The sequence below is a fragment of the Denticeps clupeoides genome, chromosome 1 (genome assembly GCF_900700375.1).
Source record: "Denticeps clupeoides chromosome 1, fDenClu1.1, whole genome shotgun sequence".
Lineage (NCBI taxonomy): Eukaryota > Metazoa > Chordata > Actinopteri > Clupeiformes > Denticipitidae > Denticeps > Denticeps clupeoides.
In genome coordinates this window covers 4866571-4884875 of record NC_041707.1, presented here as the reverse complement: position 1 = coordinate 4884875, position 18305 = coordinate 4866571, and the positions used below count along the sequence as shown (strand labels likewise).

The 18305-nt window shown below is 44.4% G+C and overlaps 2 protein-coding genes across 4 annotated transcripts in view; both read right to left on the bottom strand.

Moving 5' to 3' along the window:
• Window positions 1-616: 616 nt before the first annotated feature.
• galcb (galactosylceramidase b) lies at window positions 617-7683 on the bottom strand. 3 transcript variants are annotated; one of them, XM_028999431.1, is made up of 17 exons: window positions 7461-7683; window positions 7313-7381; window positions 6112-6175; window positions 5924-6037; window positions 5705-5844; window positions 5140-5178; window positions 4822-4949; window positions 3974-4129; window positions 3732-3856; window positions 3508-3635; window positions 3206-3295; window positions 3026-3115; window positions 2738-2882; window positions 2469-2649; window positions 2213-2376; window positions 1814-1890; window positions 617-1257 (listed from the first exon to the last, which is right to left on the bottom strand). In XM_028999431.1, the coding sequence occupies exons 1-17, from the start codon at window positions 7590-7592 to the stop codon at window positions 1114-1116; spliced, it is 1986 nt and encodes a 661-aa protein (XP_028855264.1). In that variant the 5' UTR covers window positions 7593-7683; the 3' UTR covers window positions 617-1113. The 3 variants fall into 3 exon arrangements, with proteins under 3 accessions (XP_028855264.1, XP_028855256.1, XP_028855271.1); XM_028999423.1 differs by lacking the exon at window positions 4822-4949 and adding an exon at window positions 4290-4420; XM_028999438.1 differs by lacking the exons at window positions 617-1257; window positions 1814-1890; window positions 4822-4949 and adding an exon at window positions 4290-4420 and having other exon boundaries at window positions 2234-2405.
• Window positions 7684-16601: 8918 nt separating this feature from the next.
• The window catches only part of LOC114795593 (leucine-rich repeat transmembrane protein FLRT2), a 3783-nt gene continuing 2079 nt past the window's right edge, over window positions 16602-18305 (bottom strand). The window contains exon 2 of the mRNA XM_028989083.1: window positions 16602-18305. This exon is cut by the window's right edge and continues 642 nt beyond it. Within this exon, the coding sequence (XP_028844916.1) occupies window positions 16711-18305 (1595 nt within the window). The 3' untranslated portion in view covers window positions 16602-16710.

The window sequence follows — 18305 nt, the reverse complement described above, 5'->3', positions numbered from 1 at the left end:
CTTTTAGCCTGTACTGTATGTATGAAGTGATTGTCATTGTGACACACTGCAACACCTCACACGGTGACACAACGAAAAGTGTCCTCTGCATTTAACCATCACTCTTGGTGAGCAGCGGGCAGCCATGACAGGTGCCCGGGGAGCAGTGTGTGGGGACGGTGCTTTGCTCAGTGCTACCTCTGCGGCTCTGGATTCAACCTTCTGATTACGGGACCGCTTCCTTAACCGCTAGGCCACCACTGCATGGTGATATAGATGTTTTGTCAAGATTTTGTCAGCCTGTTTAAAATAATGTGTCAAACCTGTAACTATCAGTCAAATTATTTCTAATACAAAGAAACAGTCGGGCCCGACGCAAGTCTTCAGTGCATATCAGGAATATCGCTTCACTTTATTACTGTTCTTTAAACAAAGCACTTACAAAAAGACAAGTTTAGGGGAAAACATTCAGATTTTAATATTAGTGAAAGGTGCATGTTGATTAAAGGATTATTTAAAACCTGGTCCTATTACAAAATGCCCCCATCAAATGGGATTCATTTTCAATAACATTTTTAGATCTCTGCGGCCACGATCAAGTAGTGCATCAGTAGAGACATGCCTGGATATGTGGAGGTGTTCTTATATTTTTTATTACACATAACAGATAATTCAGAAATCTTGTTTGCAAGCAGCAAAGTTGATCATAATCTTGGCAAAGAATCCATGTGAAACCTGTTGAAACGCTGTGTTGCAATCTCATTTGGCCAGAAGACACTCCAGTTCAAGTAACTATTACAGTATAAAAATCCCATAAATTTTTTTTTTTTTTTTTAATCAAAACATATTTACAATAAATATATCTCATTTGGTGCATGTAGATAATTATAACTGCAGTTTATACAAATCATATTTGCAAGTGCACAGATCTGTTAAAATGGTTGTCAAGTACAGCAGCTTTTAAGCCACATTGTGTGTTTCACAAAGAAACACAGAAATGCATTCAATTTTTATTTGTTAAAAGACTAAATCACATTACTAGCAGTAGTAGTAAACAGTATCTCACCTTATTTATTCATAGATTTTGCAAGCAGCCATTGTGAATCAACAGTATGAGCGATTGCAACAGAAATCTCACTGAGCCTCAACTGAAAAGTTGTCAAATTGTGCGAGTTCAAATGAGCTCGTGCCTATGGCCACCCAGCCATTATTTGGCACAGCCGTGACAGTAGTGTTCCAAAGCGGAGATCCGTTCAGCGTGCCTGATGCATAGTCGCCCTGAAAATACGAATTCCTCATTTCAATTTAAACATATTACAGAATGGCAAAAATAATATATACAGTACAGACCAAAAGTTTGCACACCTTATCTTTATTTTCATGACCATTTACATTGGTAGATTCTCACTGAAGGCATCAAAACTTGTACATAAGTTATGTGCTTAACAAAAAGTGGAGACCTGACCTCCACAGTCACCGGACCTGAACCCAATCCAGATGGTTTGGGGTGAGCTGGACCGTAGAGTGAAGGCAAAGGGGCCAACAAGTGCTAAAGACCTCTGGGAACTCCTTCAAGGCTGTTGGAAAACCATTTCAGGTGACGACCTCTTTAAGCTCATCGAGAGAAGTACATGTGTTCATTCATAGTTTTGATGCCTTCAGTGAGAATCTACCAATGGAAATGGTCATAGAGAAAAAAAAAAAGAAAAGAAACACACAGAAGGTGTCCAAACTTTTGGCCTGTACTAATATATATGTATGTACATAAACATACACATACATATATATATATACACACACACACATATATATATGTGCGCTAATTTGATCATACCTTAATAGTTAAACATAATGTGTGCCAAACATGGGCTCTTGTCCCAGACGGTCCCTCGGCAAGTACATTCGTTTTCTCTGTTAAAGAAAAGAATAAAAAAAAAAAAAAAGTTACAAAAGACAAGAAGCTTCCTTTCTGTAGATGGCAGTAAAGTGAAACACGAAGCAGAGCCAAATGTTAGAAATACCATGACTATATGTCAGATATATTCAGAGGGAGGAATCACTGGGAGACAGACAATTATTGCTTTCTAATAGTTTGCCATAATTTTCCAGGTTCCAGAGACAATTCCTATACTTGAGAGAAAATCTACTCTTGTCCTTGGCAGAGGTCTTTTCTGGTTGTGATTTTTATTATAATTGCAGATCATTCAGAAAGTGCACATCAAATCCCACTTACGCAGATCACCAGTGACTTTGTATGTGCCATCTGCAAACACCCAGAAAAAGATTCCCTTGGCACTTCTCACCGATCCTCCGCCTTGATCCACTCTGGCACCAATAAACACACCGCCGGTTTTGACAGTCTCTATGTACACATCAGATGTGACTGTCAAATTCTGCCTAAAAAAGAATCAGGGGGGAAATAAAAACTGGAAATAATTCAGCCGGTTAGAAAACGTCACAACTAACAGAAAATAATTGAATAACCGTACCATGAGTAATCGCCAAGAACACTGATCGTTTGATCAGCATCCGCCTCCCAGGTAACTGGTCTCTCCACGACCACCTGACGCAGAGTGAAAACATGTGGGCCGGGATCTGTTAGGTTGATGAAGTACTCAAAGACTCCAGTCTGATCTGCAAAGTCTGGAGCCTCTGAGAAATACGGGTTTCCTGGACAAATAAGGAAATAAATCTGGTGAATAAACAATTATTTTTGTTATAATTATTAAAATCGTAGCTTTCCTCTCACTGCACTTACCGACATTGAAATCGTCCTTATATGTTTTAGGGAAGGGTGCAGACGGAGGTGGATCGGGGTAACTTCCTTTTTGAGCAGTGGTTATGGTAGATAAAGTATAAACTTCATCAACATCCAAGTTCAAGGTGAATGAACCATCGAACAGCTGAAATTAAGAAAAAAAAATGATTTTAACGTTCAATTACGCACATTAAGTTCATAGCATGGTTTCCATTGGGATTCATTTTGAGAATAAAAATATCACTGCTTCTGTATTGCATTTATGTTTTACAGAAAACAAAAAGCTACCTTTAACGGATCCTGCTTCTGGAAGAAAAATGACTTTTTGGTTGTGAAGTCAAACTTAGAACGCCACACCTCCATCTTGGATATTTTTGCCTGGGGAGACGGTAGGAATATTTTCTCGTAATTTAAACAGCACGAGCTCATGAACCATTACCAAGTGACACACTATGGAACTGTACTCACAAAAGATCCCTTTAAATAGAAGGTCACGTTCTGGGGCACGACTTTGTAAGGAGGGAGCGGCGGTCTTATGCACTCCGAGTGGTCGTGAGTCTGCAGAGTGTGAAATTTTATTAGCTGTTATATTAGGATTGATGTTGGAATTGCACCACCCCCAGACCTATTGCATGTCTGAGAAGGCTTTTGCTGCCATAAAGCCCCTGTCTATATTTTAACAATATTTATAAAAACATTACGAACTGGCATTATAAAGAGCATCATATGCAATAAAGAGATGGGCACAGCTAACTTTTTAAATCTCTCACCATCGTTTCGATGACGATGGTAAGATTCCCTTTCTGATCGGTCAGAGCAACGTAACTGCCGCCCTGCATCAGATGTCCCACCGTCTGCAGGTAGACCCATCCAGGTTGTGTAAACTGGGTGGTGTGAGCTGTAAAACATCAACCCAGTTAGAACGTTATCGTCTTGTTTAGGGCTCTCAGGTGATCATTTGATCACAGGGCCTTATAAAAAAAAAAAAAAATACCAGTTATCCAGATTGGAGACTCCACTACGTAGTTGCCACTCCATGGCTCTTCAGCAGTCATGAGCCCATCACGGCCGAACGGTAACATCTCGTAGTAGCTGGCCACTAGATTCCACGATATGGTCCTAAAATAAAATAAATAATTACAAATAAAGAGAACATGTAGAACAGACTGCTGTCAATATATTGAAAATTTTTTTTTATACAAACTAATAAAGCAAAAAACTAAATGGAACTCCTACGCCGTCATTCTGCCGTTGACATAGTTTTGGTTGAGGATTCGTGCCCAGCATCCTCCGCCCACTTCATTGTTAAAGGTGCTGTAGTCTTCCGAGGACCAAAGTTTCTTCTCAGTCTGTAGAGCGTCCATTACCGTAGTGGTGCCGGGGTAATGGGCCCTACGGTGCAACAAAAGAACAAAAAAAAGGACTTTTTTTCAACAGCCTTCAGTCTTTTTTTTTTTTTTTTTTTGCAGGGCAAACCCCACATTATTCCCAAAGTTATTCAGCGCTTTACTCTTCACACGCCCCAAGTGAACACAGTAAAAAATGTCCATACCCTAGAACATCTACAGCATCGCTGAGTTCTCCGTCACGAAGGACATATAATGTTATTGGCTCCCAGAGGTTATCACTGGCTATGATTTTGACATTCTCCAAACCGTTCTTATCCAATGTGTACCGTAGGAGCTAGCCAGTGGGGAAAAAAGAGGGTGAAAAGTGGGAAGCGATGAGGTGCTCAGGAAATTCCTACACCTTTGTTGGAAATATACACCATCCAACAGAACAAATATTTTATCATGGAAATGATCAGGAGAAAAAAAATCAGCCACCAACTCGATTTAAAAGTTATTATTTGTGAAGGCATTGCACAGAAATTCATTCAAACTTCGTTGTCTCATATAGGGCTTTACACGGGACACGCTGTTAATATAATGGTATATTTGATTAAAATGTTTTAATTGCACGGATGTAAATAATTTTGACATCAATGAGGCTGACAGGGTGAAAATCAGATGTGCATGCAGGTAATGGCATATTTTTTGGCATATTCTTTGTGGACATTACGTCCCCAGCGTCATCTTACTTACCCTACAACCTCTACAGCGTCAGCGAGGAAGGGGTCTACTATCATAGCACTGGAAATGGCCCAGTCCCCATCAGCGGCAATGATGCCAACATCGCTAAGGCCGGCTACATCCAGCGTGTTTCGAAGAACCTTCGCAGAGCAATATTCTCAGAGGGATATATATAACTATCATATCTAATGACCATTTATGCCAATTTCAATCACTAGTTTCAGTCAGTGGCTGATTTTTCCCCTGCTGAAGATTTAACTAAATCTGCTAAAAGGTCATTAAACACAAATATTAATATTCACAGCCAATAATATTTTTGCCAATACTAACCTTAATGTATGTGCTGTCAAACGACCTCTCGTTCCAAATCTACTGATTGCAAATTAAACATTATGAGGGTTTTAAATGCTTCAACATACATTACTGCTTAAACGTCCCCTGACATGAAATTATTGCTTTTTATATAGGTCCCCTAATACTGTATCTAGTCTCTTTCTGAAATTCAGCCATGGTGCAGAATTACAGCCACTTTGATCCAGTCCCAGGACGCGCCGTTTCGGTGACTGTAGCTTTAAATGCTAATGAGGAGGAGAGAGGCGGGACGAGAAGGAGGGTGGCCAATACAAGTTGAGCGGAAATTATGTCAACAACCCCATTAACCAACCACAGTGTTTGTAGCGTTGGGGTTTTACCCAGAACAGCCGCCTGAACCAGAATGGCAAAGGCACTCTTTACACCTGTCGCCATTTCTAGCCACTGCAGGACCATGGACAGGCTCGGGGAACTCGTATTAATGTTCAATAATCTCGTTAAGTGCCATTTTCGTGTCAGGGGACCGTAATCGTGTTTCAAAAGTGCGAATGTCTGATGGAGAATACAAGAGCGTAAACGTTACCCCAATATAATTTATGTCCAAGTCGTGGTGCTGTTTAGCGCCGATAACCCAGGACACCACATACGACGCGGTCACATCCGGGAAATTGTACGGCCAGTTCTTCCCACGCCCTACCCATCCCGGAAAAGCCCACGGCAGGCCTGGAGTCGGGATCACAGGGTGGATGAGTGATGCTCAGGCTCTGCGTTACACGTAATGCTCGGTCAACGCACGCCGTACCAATAAGGGTGATATTGGGGTTCCTCCTCTTAGCTTCCTTCATGAGCCACCACTCGTAGCCCCGGAAGTAGTTCTCATCATTCTCATAATGCATATGGGACGGCTCAGTTCCATCTGGGGACACATTCCAGAACAATTTGGTTGAGATGTCGCCATTAGTCCGGACTCTCGCGCTCGGCTGCTGTTACCTGTGGACTGGGCATCGCCTCCGATCTCAACTTTGAGAATGTGCAAGGACGCCCCGAAGCTTGGCTGTAAAGCAAATGAAGGCATGAAATAAAACCGACAACGTGGCCTCGCTTTATGGCACTATAATGATTTTCATTATACCACTGCGTGGAAAGTACAGAGCTAAGCACAGGGTGACTTGTATAAAACCTTAACAGACCTGCCATTAAAGCTCTAAAAGAAACTACGTAACCAGAGGTGCTTACTGACACTTTTTTTTTATGTATAATTCAGTGTGTGATGACAGTTGTTATAGCCGTACTATTAAAAATAGATTTAAAATAGTCGATTTTCCAACGCTGATGCAGCAGACGCAATCTAGTGTGAGTTTAGCTACGATGTCAAGACACCTCAGTAAAGTGAGCGGTGAGGTCTGTATTCTGCAGACACTTAGCGGCTAAGGAAGCGGCCCCATGATCAGAAGGTGGCCGGTTCGAGTCCCGATCCGCCAAGGTGCCACCGAGCAGAGTACCGTCCCATTTACATTTACAGCATTTACCAGACGCCCTTATCCAGAGCGACTTACAATCAGTAGTTACAGGGACAGTCTCCCCGGAGCAACTTAGGGTTAAGTGTCTTGCTCAGGGACACAATGGTAGTAAGCGGGATTCGAACCCGGGTCTTCTGGTTCATAGGCGAGTGTGTTGCCCACTAGGCTACTACCACCCTCCCCCACACACTGCTCACCAAGGGTGATGGTTAAATGCAGGGGAGACTTTTCGTTGTGTCACTGTGTGCTGTCACTTCACTTTCACATCTCTCAGTAAACAAAAAAAAATCTCCACTTTCACAAAGTCATGTCTGTGACCTTACACACACATACACACGTTGGTTTTTCAAGTGCTGCAGCCGAGACATAATACAGCCGCACTCCCAATTCCGGGCTGTCTCTCCGCTTTGGACGACATGCGACGTTACAAAATAAAAGTTCCAAATGGAAAGACAGGGAATGATATAAATTTACATGAATATAGCGCCTTTCAGCTGGGTTCAAACTCCCCGTAAATCATGCACTCCCGCACTTATCCTACTACTTGTAGACAACAGGATAAGGGTTGGATTCGAGGTTTTTATTTGGGATTTATTTTGAAACGTTGCATACAGCCTATGCATACAGCGTACAGTTGCATGTAGCCAGAAGGGCGGCTGCAGAGGGCTCACCTTGAACAGGTAGTCCAGAATCCGGCCGCGGTACGGCTCGTCGTAGTTCACCAGCAGGCGCGACGTCGCCTGGCGTTCAAACGTCAAATTAATTCCCGCGAATTCATTTCAAAAACGACCACGAGCCGAAAGCGAATTTTCTACTCACCCCACCGCCACTTAACCCGCCGACCCCGTCAAAAGTTCTCCCCAAACCGGGCTTGTCGTCGAGGACGTAGTCCTCCGCGAAGCACCAGGCGACCGACGCGCACACGAGGGCGAGGTTCTGCAAAGAATTCATCTTTTCCGCCGCACGACGGGCCGAAGGAACGTCGTCGTCGGCGGCGCCGGAGTAGCGCGACAGCCCGGAAGCTCCGGCCCGTTTCGCTTACAGGCCGCGGGCTCGGTCCGCGCAACGGCGCCGCCTGCCGGTCGAGGAGGCGAACTGCGGCACGGCGCGTCGGCAGAGCCCGTCCAGGACTGTTAAAACGAGAGAAAACGACGAGTTTCTGTGTATTTAAGCGCAATCGCCGTAATCGGGAGGTTGCAGGTTCGAATCCAGACCCGGGCGCGGGTTAAATACGGAGGACAAATGCAATTCATAACTTTTTTTTATAATACATGTTTACGTTTTTTTCCTCACACAAGCCTAATTTTACACTGTTTGTTTATGTGAATTATTTACTTATTTATCGCATTCATCTGTGCTATAATTTACAACATGAAAGGACCCAACAAGTTGCTGTTCACACTGGTAACCAGCAGATGGCGACCTTTCACCAGAAATGTGCACAGAAACCAACAGTTTTCCAACATTTACATTTAAAGCATTTACCAGACGCCCTTATCAAGAACTACTAATCAGTAGTTACAGGGACAGTCCCCCCTGTGCCTTGCTCAGGGACACAGGGGTGGTAAGGGAGATTTGAAGATTTTAGATTTTAAAATAATCACATATATTCACAAAATGTAATTTCCCCCACAGTGTAATAAACAGTAAATAAGAATATGTAATAAGCTATCTAATTACATCATAACTCACCGTAAGTGCAGAAGTAAAGGCTCCCTGTGTCCTTACTGATGCACGTCTCTTATTCGGATTACAGGATAGCATTCTTACACCATAGAAATATTGCAAAGCAGAGACACATTATCTCAGTGCATGATGCATAGAAGTTGGTCCACGTCTTTACTATGTCAAGGCTATGTCAATTACTGCAGTTCATTGCTGTCTGGATGTTTTAGTGAGTGCACAAGTAATTTCCAGATATTTCATAATGACGCAGCAAGAGTTCTAACTAGAACCAGAAAATTCAACCACATCACCTCGATTTTTAATTCGCTGCACTGGCTACCCATCACATTTAGGGTTAACTAAAATCCTATTAAGCACTACATGGCTTTGCCCCACAGTACCTGAACGAACTTAAATACCTATATGAACTATAAAAATAAAGGCTCTGCACACTAAACAGGGATGAGGAAAACACATCGGTTCACTTTGGTCTTTTGTTAATTCTGCCAATGCTGCTACAAATCCCAGAAACTGTGTCAATTATCAAGTTCAGTTTAAAACACAGTCAGTCTAACACAGATAGTGTTCGCTTCACCAGGCAACCATTGTCATGATCCGGTCCAGAAGGAGTTTCACGTTAGTCCTGTGTAATGTTTCCTAATCGTGATCTTATAAAGCTGCCCCGTTTGTGTCTGTTCACCATCGGGTCATTGTTACATGTTCAATGTTCACTATTCACTATTCATTATTCACCTGTTACCGGATGTGATAGGGTGGTAGTAGCCTATGAACCAGAAGACCCAGGTTCAAATCCCACTTACTACCATTGTGTCCCTGTGCAAGACACTTAACCCTGAATTGCTCCAGGGGGGGGACTGTCCCTGTAACTACTGATTGTAAGACGCTCTGGATAAGGGCATCATATAAATGCTGTTAATGTTCATCACGTAGTAAAACCCATGTTTCGTGACATCATGCAAATGCGTCCTTCTTCATCATCAAGTCTTGTCCTCATCTCAGTTCACCTGCCTCGCCATGCCAAATGGCCGTGACAGCCGTAGCGTTAGTGTACCACCATATTCCCATACCTGATGTTCAATGTCGCCGTCTGCCGCTGCTCGGGTTGTTCTCTGTGAGGAACACTGAATCAAGCCCCCAGGGGACCTCCGAGGATGAGACCATGTATGATGAGACATGGACTCATGATGTGCATCATCGGCAGGGAGAATTGGAAATATTGGACTTCCTATGTGCACGACTTTTGTTAACTCGTCACTGATGCTCATTACCCTGGAAAACGGATTCCCGCCCTGAGCCCTTTTTCTCTCCTTGTAAGTTTTTCCCTGTGTCCCGAGAGGCCAATGAGAAATACTGTTTGTGATTTTTGGGCTATACACAAAATAAATAGCTGTTATTGTATATAATTTTTATTGTAAATTGCAGGATGTGTTCATTTGAATTCATTTCAGCGATTGTCGCAGAAATAAACGAGCATGTATGGTACGAGCGTGAGCGAGATGATGAACACAGGAGACAAAGTGAATGATAGATACTAGAACAGAATGGACATTGCATGATTCCAGCTTCGGAATGCCGGGAACTGTAGAAGGCAGGGAACAGCTGTACTAATGGGCATTGTCCATCCCACGTTCCGCTCCCTCGCTGCACTGTGCAGGAGGTAAATTAGAGAAGCCATATTCAAGGCTCTCCTCATTAACTCGACCTTATTTGACAGATGCAGTAGTCACCGTTCCGCGGCCAGGTCCTGCGAAGGGGAGTTGTATTGATTCGCCGCCAAGAAGCATCATTTCTGCCCCCCGGAGCAAATTCCACAACCATCGGTTCATCATCTCTGAAATGGTCCTCTGGGTCCCTCCACAGATGACCCAGCAGAAATTGCCATCTTTTAGAAGCGCCTTAATTAGGAAGGTGCTCAGGCTGAGCTGGTGTGTGAGCGTACATCATTATGTATACTGGAAGCACCGGCTGTAGGTGTTGGCAGAAGAAAACACCGCGCTGGCCAATTAAACAACGTCTCCGTCCCCGTCCCCGTCCCTGTCCCCCCCCAGACAACATGCTATTGGCATTTACTTACGCTAGCGACACATCGGTATATTACAACACAAGATCAAAAAATAATACACATAATGTCCAATTAATTTCGTTTACCGCAGGAATAGGCCGGCCTGAAATGTCAATATGGCATCAGGTTCAGAAAACACGGCAATGTAAGGAATTGTGCTAATGAGTGTGTGGGTGACTATGAACAAAGATACAACATGGTTGGATTGGATGGATGGACGGATGGTCCTTGGACAGAGCAGCTACAGGTCACAAATAATTCACAGTTTAGGTCAGGACCTTTCTGCTCGGAAAATACAGACTTTTGCTTTAAATTATCCAGATAAATCAAAACCTTGGTTTTTAAACATGACCTGGAAGGCTGTAACATATTTATAGGTTTCTGGGCCGCATCTGGTCTGAACTTGCAGATTATCAGCGGCTTCGTTCTGCCGTTGTCACAGCCGTTTGGCACCGCGAGGCAGGTGACCTGGAACATTGACAAGAGATGATGAGGAGAAGGACGCTTTCGCATGACATCAAGAAACAGGGGTTCATGTCGTGATGAACAGGACAGGGGAGACATCCATTAACAGTGACCGGGTAACCTGTAACAATGAACAGACACAAACAGGGCAGCTTTATACATCAGACACAGGTGAATACGATCAGGAAACATTACACAGGACGAACATGAAACTGCGGTCCGGATGCCCGGCCCGGAGTATCCCTTTCCGGACCGGATCATGACAGGCGTTGTGATGGGTGAACTATTGACCTAATGAGACCGAAGTGAAGGTGCCCTCTGTGCTGTGTCATTTTTAGCCCCAGTAAACTATGGCCCCCAGACTACAGGTGTAATCGGGAATAAAAAGTTGGGAATGAGAATCTGTCCCGAGCCGACCCGACAAGTAGAGCTTTTCAAAAGCCCGCCTTTCTTTGCTCATTCTTTGCTCATTTGCATATTCAAGCCAAAACTATGTTGTGAAAAGCATCCTGATAAGATGAGAAAGTGAAATTGCTCTTGTATAGCTTTTATTAAATGAGTCCCGCAGGTGTCCTCTCAGGCCGAGACTGTAGACAGGCCCGAGACTGTTCCCGCCAGGGGGATTTAATATGTGCTGACAACCTGCCATTTGAGGCCTCAGCGATGAAACGAGAGTCTGTGAAATCTAAACAGTTCGCACTTTCCTGCGTGCTTCTACTTCCACGAGAGTAGAACTGCCTGCTACCACTCGCAGAAAAAGCAAATTGAAGTGATTGTCATTGTGAAACACTGCAGCACAGCACACGATGACACAACGGGGATTCGAGCCTTCTGATTTCTGGACCGATTCCTTAACCACAAGGCCACCACTGCAGAACAACATGGCCTGACGCAGTTGAGCAGTTTTGGACTGACCAAGTCACACTAGCTCTTTCACGTTTAGAAAATATTATCAGTTATTGGACTGTTCCATTTTGCACAATGGGATTTGCTCTTTTTTACTTTCATTTACCTTCATTATTCATTTCACTGGTTTAACGCTGTCGTTCTTCTTTGTAATTTTGTTTGTCCTGCACTGCCTGTGTCCCATGATTGCACTTTAGGTAGCCCGGTTCGTCTCCGTCGCACAGGTAAATGTTACATGCAGCACTTGGTTCACTACATTCTGTCTAACATGTATGCAGCTGAAATGACAATAAAGCTGAATTTCAACTGCAAATTGAAACTACAAACTGGGGTGATTGGAGCTCTTCTGGAATACAGAAAAAAATTATTGAATGGTGATGACAAATATTCTCTGCTCACTTTGAAGCCCAACTAACCATTTTACACACATTATTTTCTGATAGAGCTTGTTTCATTGTGTTAACATATCACATCATATGCTGGATCTGTAGTGCAACAGAAACACAAAATGCACACACTGAGGAAAGCAGCGACTGAAAGTAGCAGTTGCGCTATTCCAGGCCTGCAAGGTTTGAATCCCGGAAATGTGAGTGAGTGATTGAGAAGATAGTGTGCATGGAAACTATGAAATCTAGAGGTTGATTCTCAGCATAGGGCTCGAGTACAGGCTCGAACGGTCATGAATAGTCAGCAAACACGAACTTCCAGTCTACTAGGATAGTAACTATCCTTCTATCCTTGTGTGCCTGTACTGTATATTTTTTTAGTATTAAATAATATGAATTAATTGGATTTGCAGTTCTCGGCCACCATAGTCAAATGACGGGTTTAAATAATAATGCGAAAATGGATGCTGAAGCAGTGAAACAGAGGCTCACCTCTGCTGAGTATGTTTTAAACCCACTAATTTCCCCACACATTTCCCCGTGCATATCCTTTCCCTCTTAGTCTAAAGAAAGCCAAACTTTTAAAAACTATACTTGTCAGGTAGGATTCTGTCCAGCTTGAGCCGCATTCTGTCTTTTTAGGCCCGATTACAACTCAATACAACCATATTTGGTTTTATTCATTGTTTTTATCCTTGTCTGACATAGACACGAAAGTGTTCATGTGTTCACCTCATGTTTGGGTGTCAAAAATTCCAATTCTATTCTATTCTACTCTCAGTGTGCCAGTTATTTCCTTCAACAGCTTCAAGGGTCACAGCACGGTAGGCAGACCAACATGGTGAATTGGGGGTAAAGGATCTGTCCATGTTTGAAGGCATTTAAAGGTTTTTTTCTGACAGTACTCAGTACTTACTTTAAGATATCATGAAACTTCACAGCGTGCATTAACATGATTACTGGCATTCTGAGACGCATGGGTCGTGTCTCTGGCCACGGTGAGAACACAAATCTTGTAAATTAAGGCGTTGTTTTGGCGTGGCCTACATACACTTTCTGAGGCATGGTGCCCTTTTCGTCTGAGAAGCATAAAGGCCACGGTGCTAAAAACAAATCTTACTCTTCTGACTGATCATAAACGAGATTAATGTGCTCTCTCCATGTGAAAGCCACGTAAAGGAGTTGCATGTAGGTTGGGTAAATAACTCGTCAATTAAATTACACGCACTTAGAATAATAAACAAAAATGTATTCAATGTTAGGGCCTTGAAGAATGAACTTGAAATCACAATAAAAGGTACAACTAAAATATTGTGTGCATTTCATGATCATCAAAAATATGCACAAACGCCAGGAGCTCTGCTTTGTTATACTCACTTATTCAATTTCCATTAGTCACTGTCCCTCCCAAGACACTCACACACGCCATTCACTCACACACTCTAAATATATTTTAGTTCAGGATCAAAACTCATATTGTGGAATGACTGTGGGGCATGTAAATTGTCCCATATTTAAACCTGGGGTTCAAATTCCACCCAGCTGCAATGCACCCTGGGTTATGGAGATGAAGGTGATGAGTGCAGAATATGTATTATTAGTGCTGTGTGATTCGTATATGTATATATCTCCATTGCAATTCAAGCTAAAAACGAAACTCTTGTGGCCTTATCACACGATTGTAAAAAAAAATCCTTGATGTGGTGGGGGCCTGGGCTATAACTGATACGCATTTATTATGATACGCATCGCCTCTGGCCGCACACAATATCTCACCTTCAGCAGGGGCGCAGCGCAGAAAAAGAAAGGCACCGCACGGCCTCGCCGCGCAGGAACGGGGCAATTGCATCTATGTAAATATCACCAAACAGCCGCCCGCGCTTGGCCTCTCCACCTCCGGCGAGGCCTGACACACGAGCAGCCGACTTGATCCGTTCCCTGCCACCTCACCCCCCCTTTCATTTTTCAGCACCACCCAGGCTGAGAAGAGGAGATGTCCCCCGCGGGGGAACCAGAACATGTCTATTTTTGGCATTTTTCACCCTGACTGTTGCCCGCAGGACATGTTGACAATAGCACGTAATGAACAGTGCAAACGCAGGACGTAAGTGAAATGCAACTGATGGTTTTGGCTGCAGAGTCCATTTCTTTATGAACTCGGGCCACGGGCGACTATCTCAGGGTCCTGTAAACAGAATTATGATTTTTTTTTTTTTATTTCCAATGCATGGGAATCCAGTGAGGCGGCAGAGGAAATAAAGCGAGACGAAACACCTTCCCAACTCCCAGCACTTGCCGTGCGGGTTGCTGTGGAGAGGAATTCAATTCTGACTGCGACTGAATTAGCTAATTAAGCTAAAGTAATTATTACTATAATTGACAACTGTGGCGAGCCGGGACAGCACACAGCACCCCCATCGCAGAGGACAATTTCATTCGTTAAAAGGAACAAGGATTTCAGTTTGACTGAAAGATGTTGCCTGCAACAGAGCAAAAAAAAATCAATTTTGATAATTAAAAGTGCATTTGTACATTTCTGTGGTCTATAAGGCTCTGAATGGTAAAAAAAAAAATCTTACAGTTTATCTGACGCTCCCATATCAACTTCAATTTGTGAAGCTGTCTCTCAGCGCGCCCGAGCATCCGTCTTAATCAATGAGGGCAACCGGCACCGGCTCCAGACAGGGCGTCTGCGGCCAGCGCTGCATCCCTGACAGTCACTCCCGCTCGGGGTACGGCAGACGAGGGCAGGCCTGCCAAGCGCTCTCATCAGCACAATGTCACGTTGCAGAAATCATTACGTGCACCTCCGGGGCCGATGCCACGGCACAGCTAAAGGCAACTTACATAAGCTGCTCTCCAGGCCACCCCTCCTCTTAGAAAGTCCGGCGAATCCGAAGCGTGTCCATACGCAGGGAAAGGTAGATTAAAAATGGAAGAACAGATTCAACAGAAACTTATTCACGTGGATTATATGAACAGAGATAAACATGCACCACAAAATAAAATTAGTCAAAGTTTTTGCAGTTTGATTTGGATGCACAGTTGAGTATCTACATCGCCTATTGATTTGATTTAAATTACTTTTAGGTTACTGCCTTGAGTTTTCTCATTAACTCAGAGCAGTGATAGATTATATGCAGAATAGGGTACGGGGGTCATTATAGATCTGCATACTTGAGAGGGTTTCAGGTCCACATTAATGTTCAGGGGAAATCTCATTTCGAGCGTGGCGGCGTGACTGAGGGAAATGGGACTCCGGCCCTAAATATCCGAGATGATGAATTCAATCACAGCCGGCATCTGTCCTGCTGTACGCTGCATAAAAAAATCTGCGAATGGTCCTGACTTCTGAGAAAAGGAAAAGCAAGTACCAGAAAAATAGCATTCATTTAACAACATCATCCAATATTGATCACTGATATTCTATATGTACCTCCATCGGCAAAATGTCTGTGTATAAATTAGTCATAACCTAAGCATAACCTAAAATCATTTATGTGGCAAAGTGCTGTACTATTATATAGCATAGTATGCACATTGAGCATTTTTCTTATTGATTTGCATATTCACAGACCACAAAATGTCTGATAAGATTGGCTGAACCAATTGTCTGTTCGGTAAACATTATTTAATACTGAGATTATGCAGTGATTACTGATTACACAATCAGCCAACATGGACAGTTTTAGAATTTTGCCCAATTTTATTCACATTGAAACAGGAAGGGATGGATCAAAGCAGAAAGAACACTGAAAAATTCAGGAAAAACCTGTGTGCCATTCACCTGCCAGCCACATAATAACACCTTAACATGAGCAATGTTAGAATAAATCAAGTATAAGAAAAAAAACGAATAAAAAGCTTGATCTGAAACATCACCATATGCGCGTCCATTTAAAATAAGGAGACGTACAAATCGCCCGCCATTAGCAACCTGGCTTCAACAAGCACATCCAAAAATCCACCAAAAAAAATGCATCTGGGACGTTTAAAGCCACGTTCTTTTATTATAATTACACAATTACATGTTATTTCTCAGTGCTTGGATTATAAACAATGCGCTGTAAACGTTCGGAAGAAATGCTAAGGCACATGAATAACTTATCACCGGATAACTGTAATGATGACTGACATCTACAGAGGGCATGATGCTTAAAAAAGTTTTAAGGTAAACAATTAACTTTTTCTTTTTAGAATTGTAACTTAATTAATATATTTATAGAGCATGAATGTGTAAATGTATTGCTTATTACAGTATACCTTAGATTAAAAAAAAAAAAATCTATCTATAACGTATAACAAAAACGTATCTATACACAAGACCACCAGTTTGTGCCATTAAGAAGAGCTGTTTAAAACGTTACTTTACCCTTCACTTCCTTCTCCTCTGCATTTTGCTGCTTCCATATTTGCTGCATTCTTCGACCCACCAAACAAAAAAAAAAACATCCCTTAAGTATTACACAAAACCAAAATTGTGCCTTGCTCGTGAATAGAATTTACAGTATAAATAAAAGCATGTCAGGACGTATCATACAAATGTACAAGTGCCTACTGAGTATCACCGCGTGAGGCTCCTCTCTGTGACGTGGACATTGTTCCTGGTGTACGTCGAGCGGTTGTCCTCCGGAGGGGCGCCTGGGAACCCCCCCTTAGTCGTGTAACTTGGCTGTATGTGGTACGGCCCCTTGAACACTTGCTCGTTGTTGAGCGACATTATCTGGAAACTGGACTCGGTCATTTCCAGGATGGACGGGTCCTTCTTGGTCCCCGCCTCGCAGTAGTCCTCTTTCCTCCTGCCCCGGTTATATTTCCACCTCGAGGACACGGAGCTGCCCCTCTTATGCATGTGGCAGCACACGAGACTCAAGAGCAGCACCAGGACGAGGAACGCCGACCCGCCGATAAGCCCTGCCAGCAGGAGAGGTGAGCTGGGATCTCGCTGGGTCGCCTGCTCTGGTCCCACGGCGTTGCTGCCAAAGCCGGACGCTACGGGCCTGGTGGTGACCTCGGAACATATCGTATCGTCCCCGGGACGGTAGCTGTCGTGAGCATCTAACGGAACTACGCAAATGTGATAGGTGGACTTTGGCTCCAGGTCCAGCAGCTTTATTCCCTGAAGACTCCCTTGCACCACGGTCTCCCGCGCGCCACCGCCCGGCACGGCGAAACCCACCTTGGCCCACGTGACCTTGTAGGCGGCGACGGCGAAAGCAGACGCCCAGCTCACCTGAACGCAGGACTGGTTGAGCACGCTGAAGGATACGTGCAGCGTCTCCTGCATGGGCCGCTTGGGGTCGTTGGCCCCGGGCGCTTCTTCGTGGACGGGCGGGCTCTCCGTCCGTGGCGCACCGAGGTCCGTGGGGAAAGAGGAAGGGCTCGCGGGTAGGCGGGTGAGCGCCGGGACCGTGGCCGCGCCGCGGGGGCACTGGATCAGGTCCAGGTTCAGCTCCCTGATTACCATCCCGCGCAGCCTGTCCGGCTTTTGGCACATGAACCCGCGGACGTTGAGGGCCGCTGGCAGGGACTTTAACCACAGTATGACCCATTCAATGCTGCAGTCACACAGCCAAAGGTTGTTGCGAACAGTGAGCTGCCTCAGGCTGAGGAGGCCGTCAAAGACGCCCTGTGTCAGCGCCTGCAGCTGGTTGTTGGAGACGTCCAGTCTTTCGAGGCGGCGGAGCCCGGAGAAGGCCCTCACAGGGATCTCATTCATCTGGTTATCCTGCAAGTTCAGCCTCAGCAAAAAGTCGCTGGGCAGATGAGACGGGGGAGCGGTTAAGGAGTTCCGGGCCAGCGACAGCGTTCGCAGATTCACCAGGCTCTGGAAGGCTCCGCGGGAAATGCCCTCGTCCACAAGGAGGTTCCCGTCCAATAGGAGACGCTCCAGGCTGGTGACGTTCTGGAAGGCCTCCTCGGATATGACGGCGATGCGGTTCTCGTCCAGCCGGAGTTCCTTCAGGTCTGCGGGAAGTCCGATGGGAACGCTGCTGAGGTGGTTTTTAGTGAGGAAGAGGATCTTGAGGCTAACAGCCTCCCTGAAGGCCCCTTCCTCCACCCCTACAGTGGAGATGGAGTTGTCATCCAGGTAGAGCTCCTCCAGCCACTGCAGCTGGGCCAGGGCAGCCCGGGAGATGGTCTGAATGTTGTTCTCCT

Bases quoted from the DNA above. Each gene is read 5' to 3' on its own strand.
- galcb (XM_028999423.1), bottom strand. From the start codon at position 7,592: ATGAATTCTTTGCAGAACCTCGCCCTCGTGTGCGCGTCGGTCGCCTGG. The intron at 7,382-7,460 runs GTGAGTAGAAAA...TTTGAACGCCAG, and splicing joins GCGGGTTAAGTGGCGGTGGG to GCGACGTCGCGCCTGCTGGT. The intron at 5,845-5,923 runs GTACGGCGTGCG...TCCCGACTCCAG, and splicing joins CCCCAATATCACCCTTATTG to GCCTGCCGTGGGCTTTTCCG.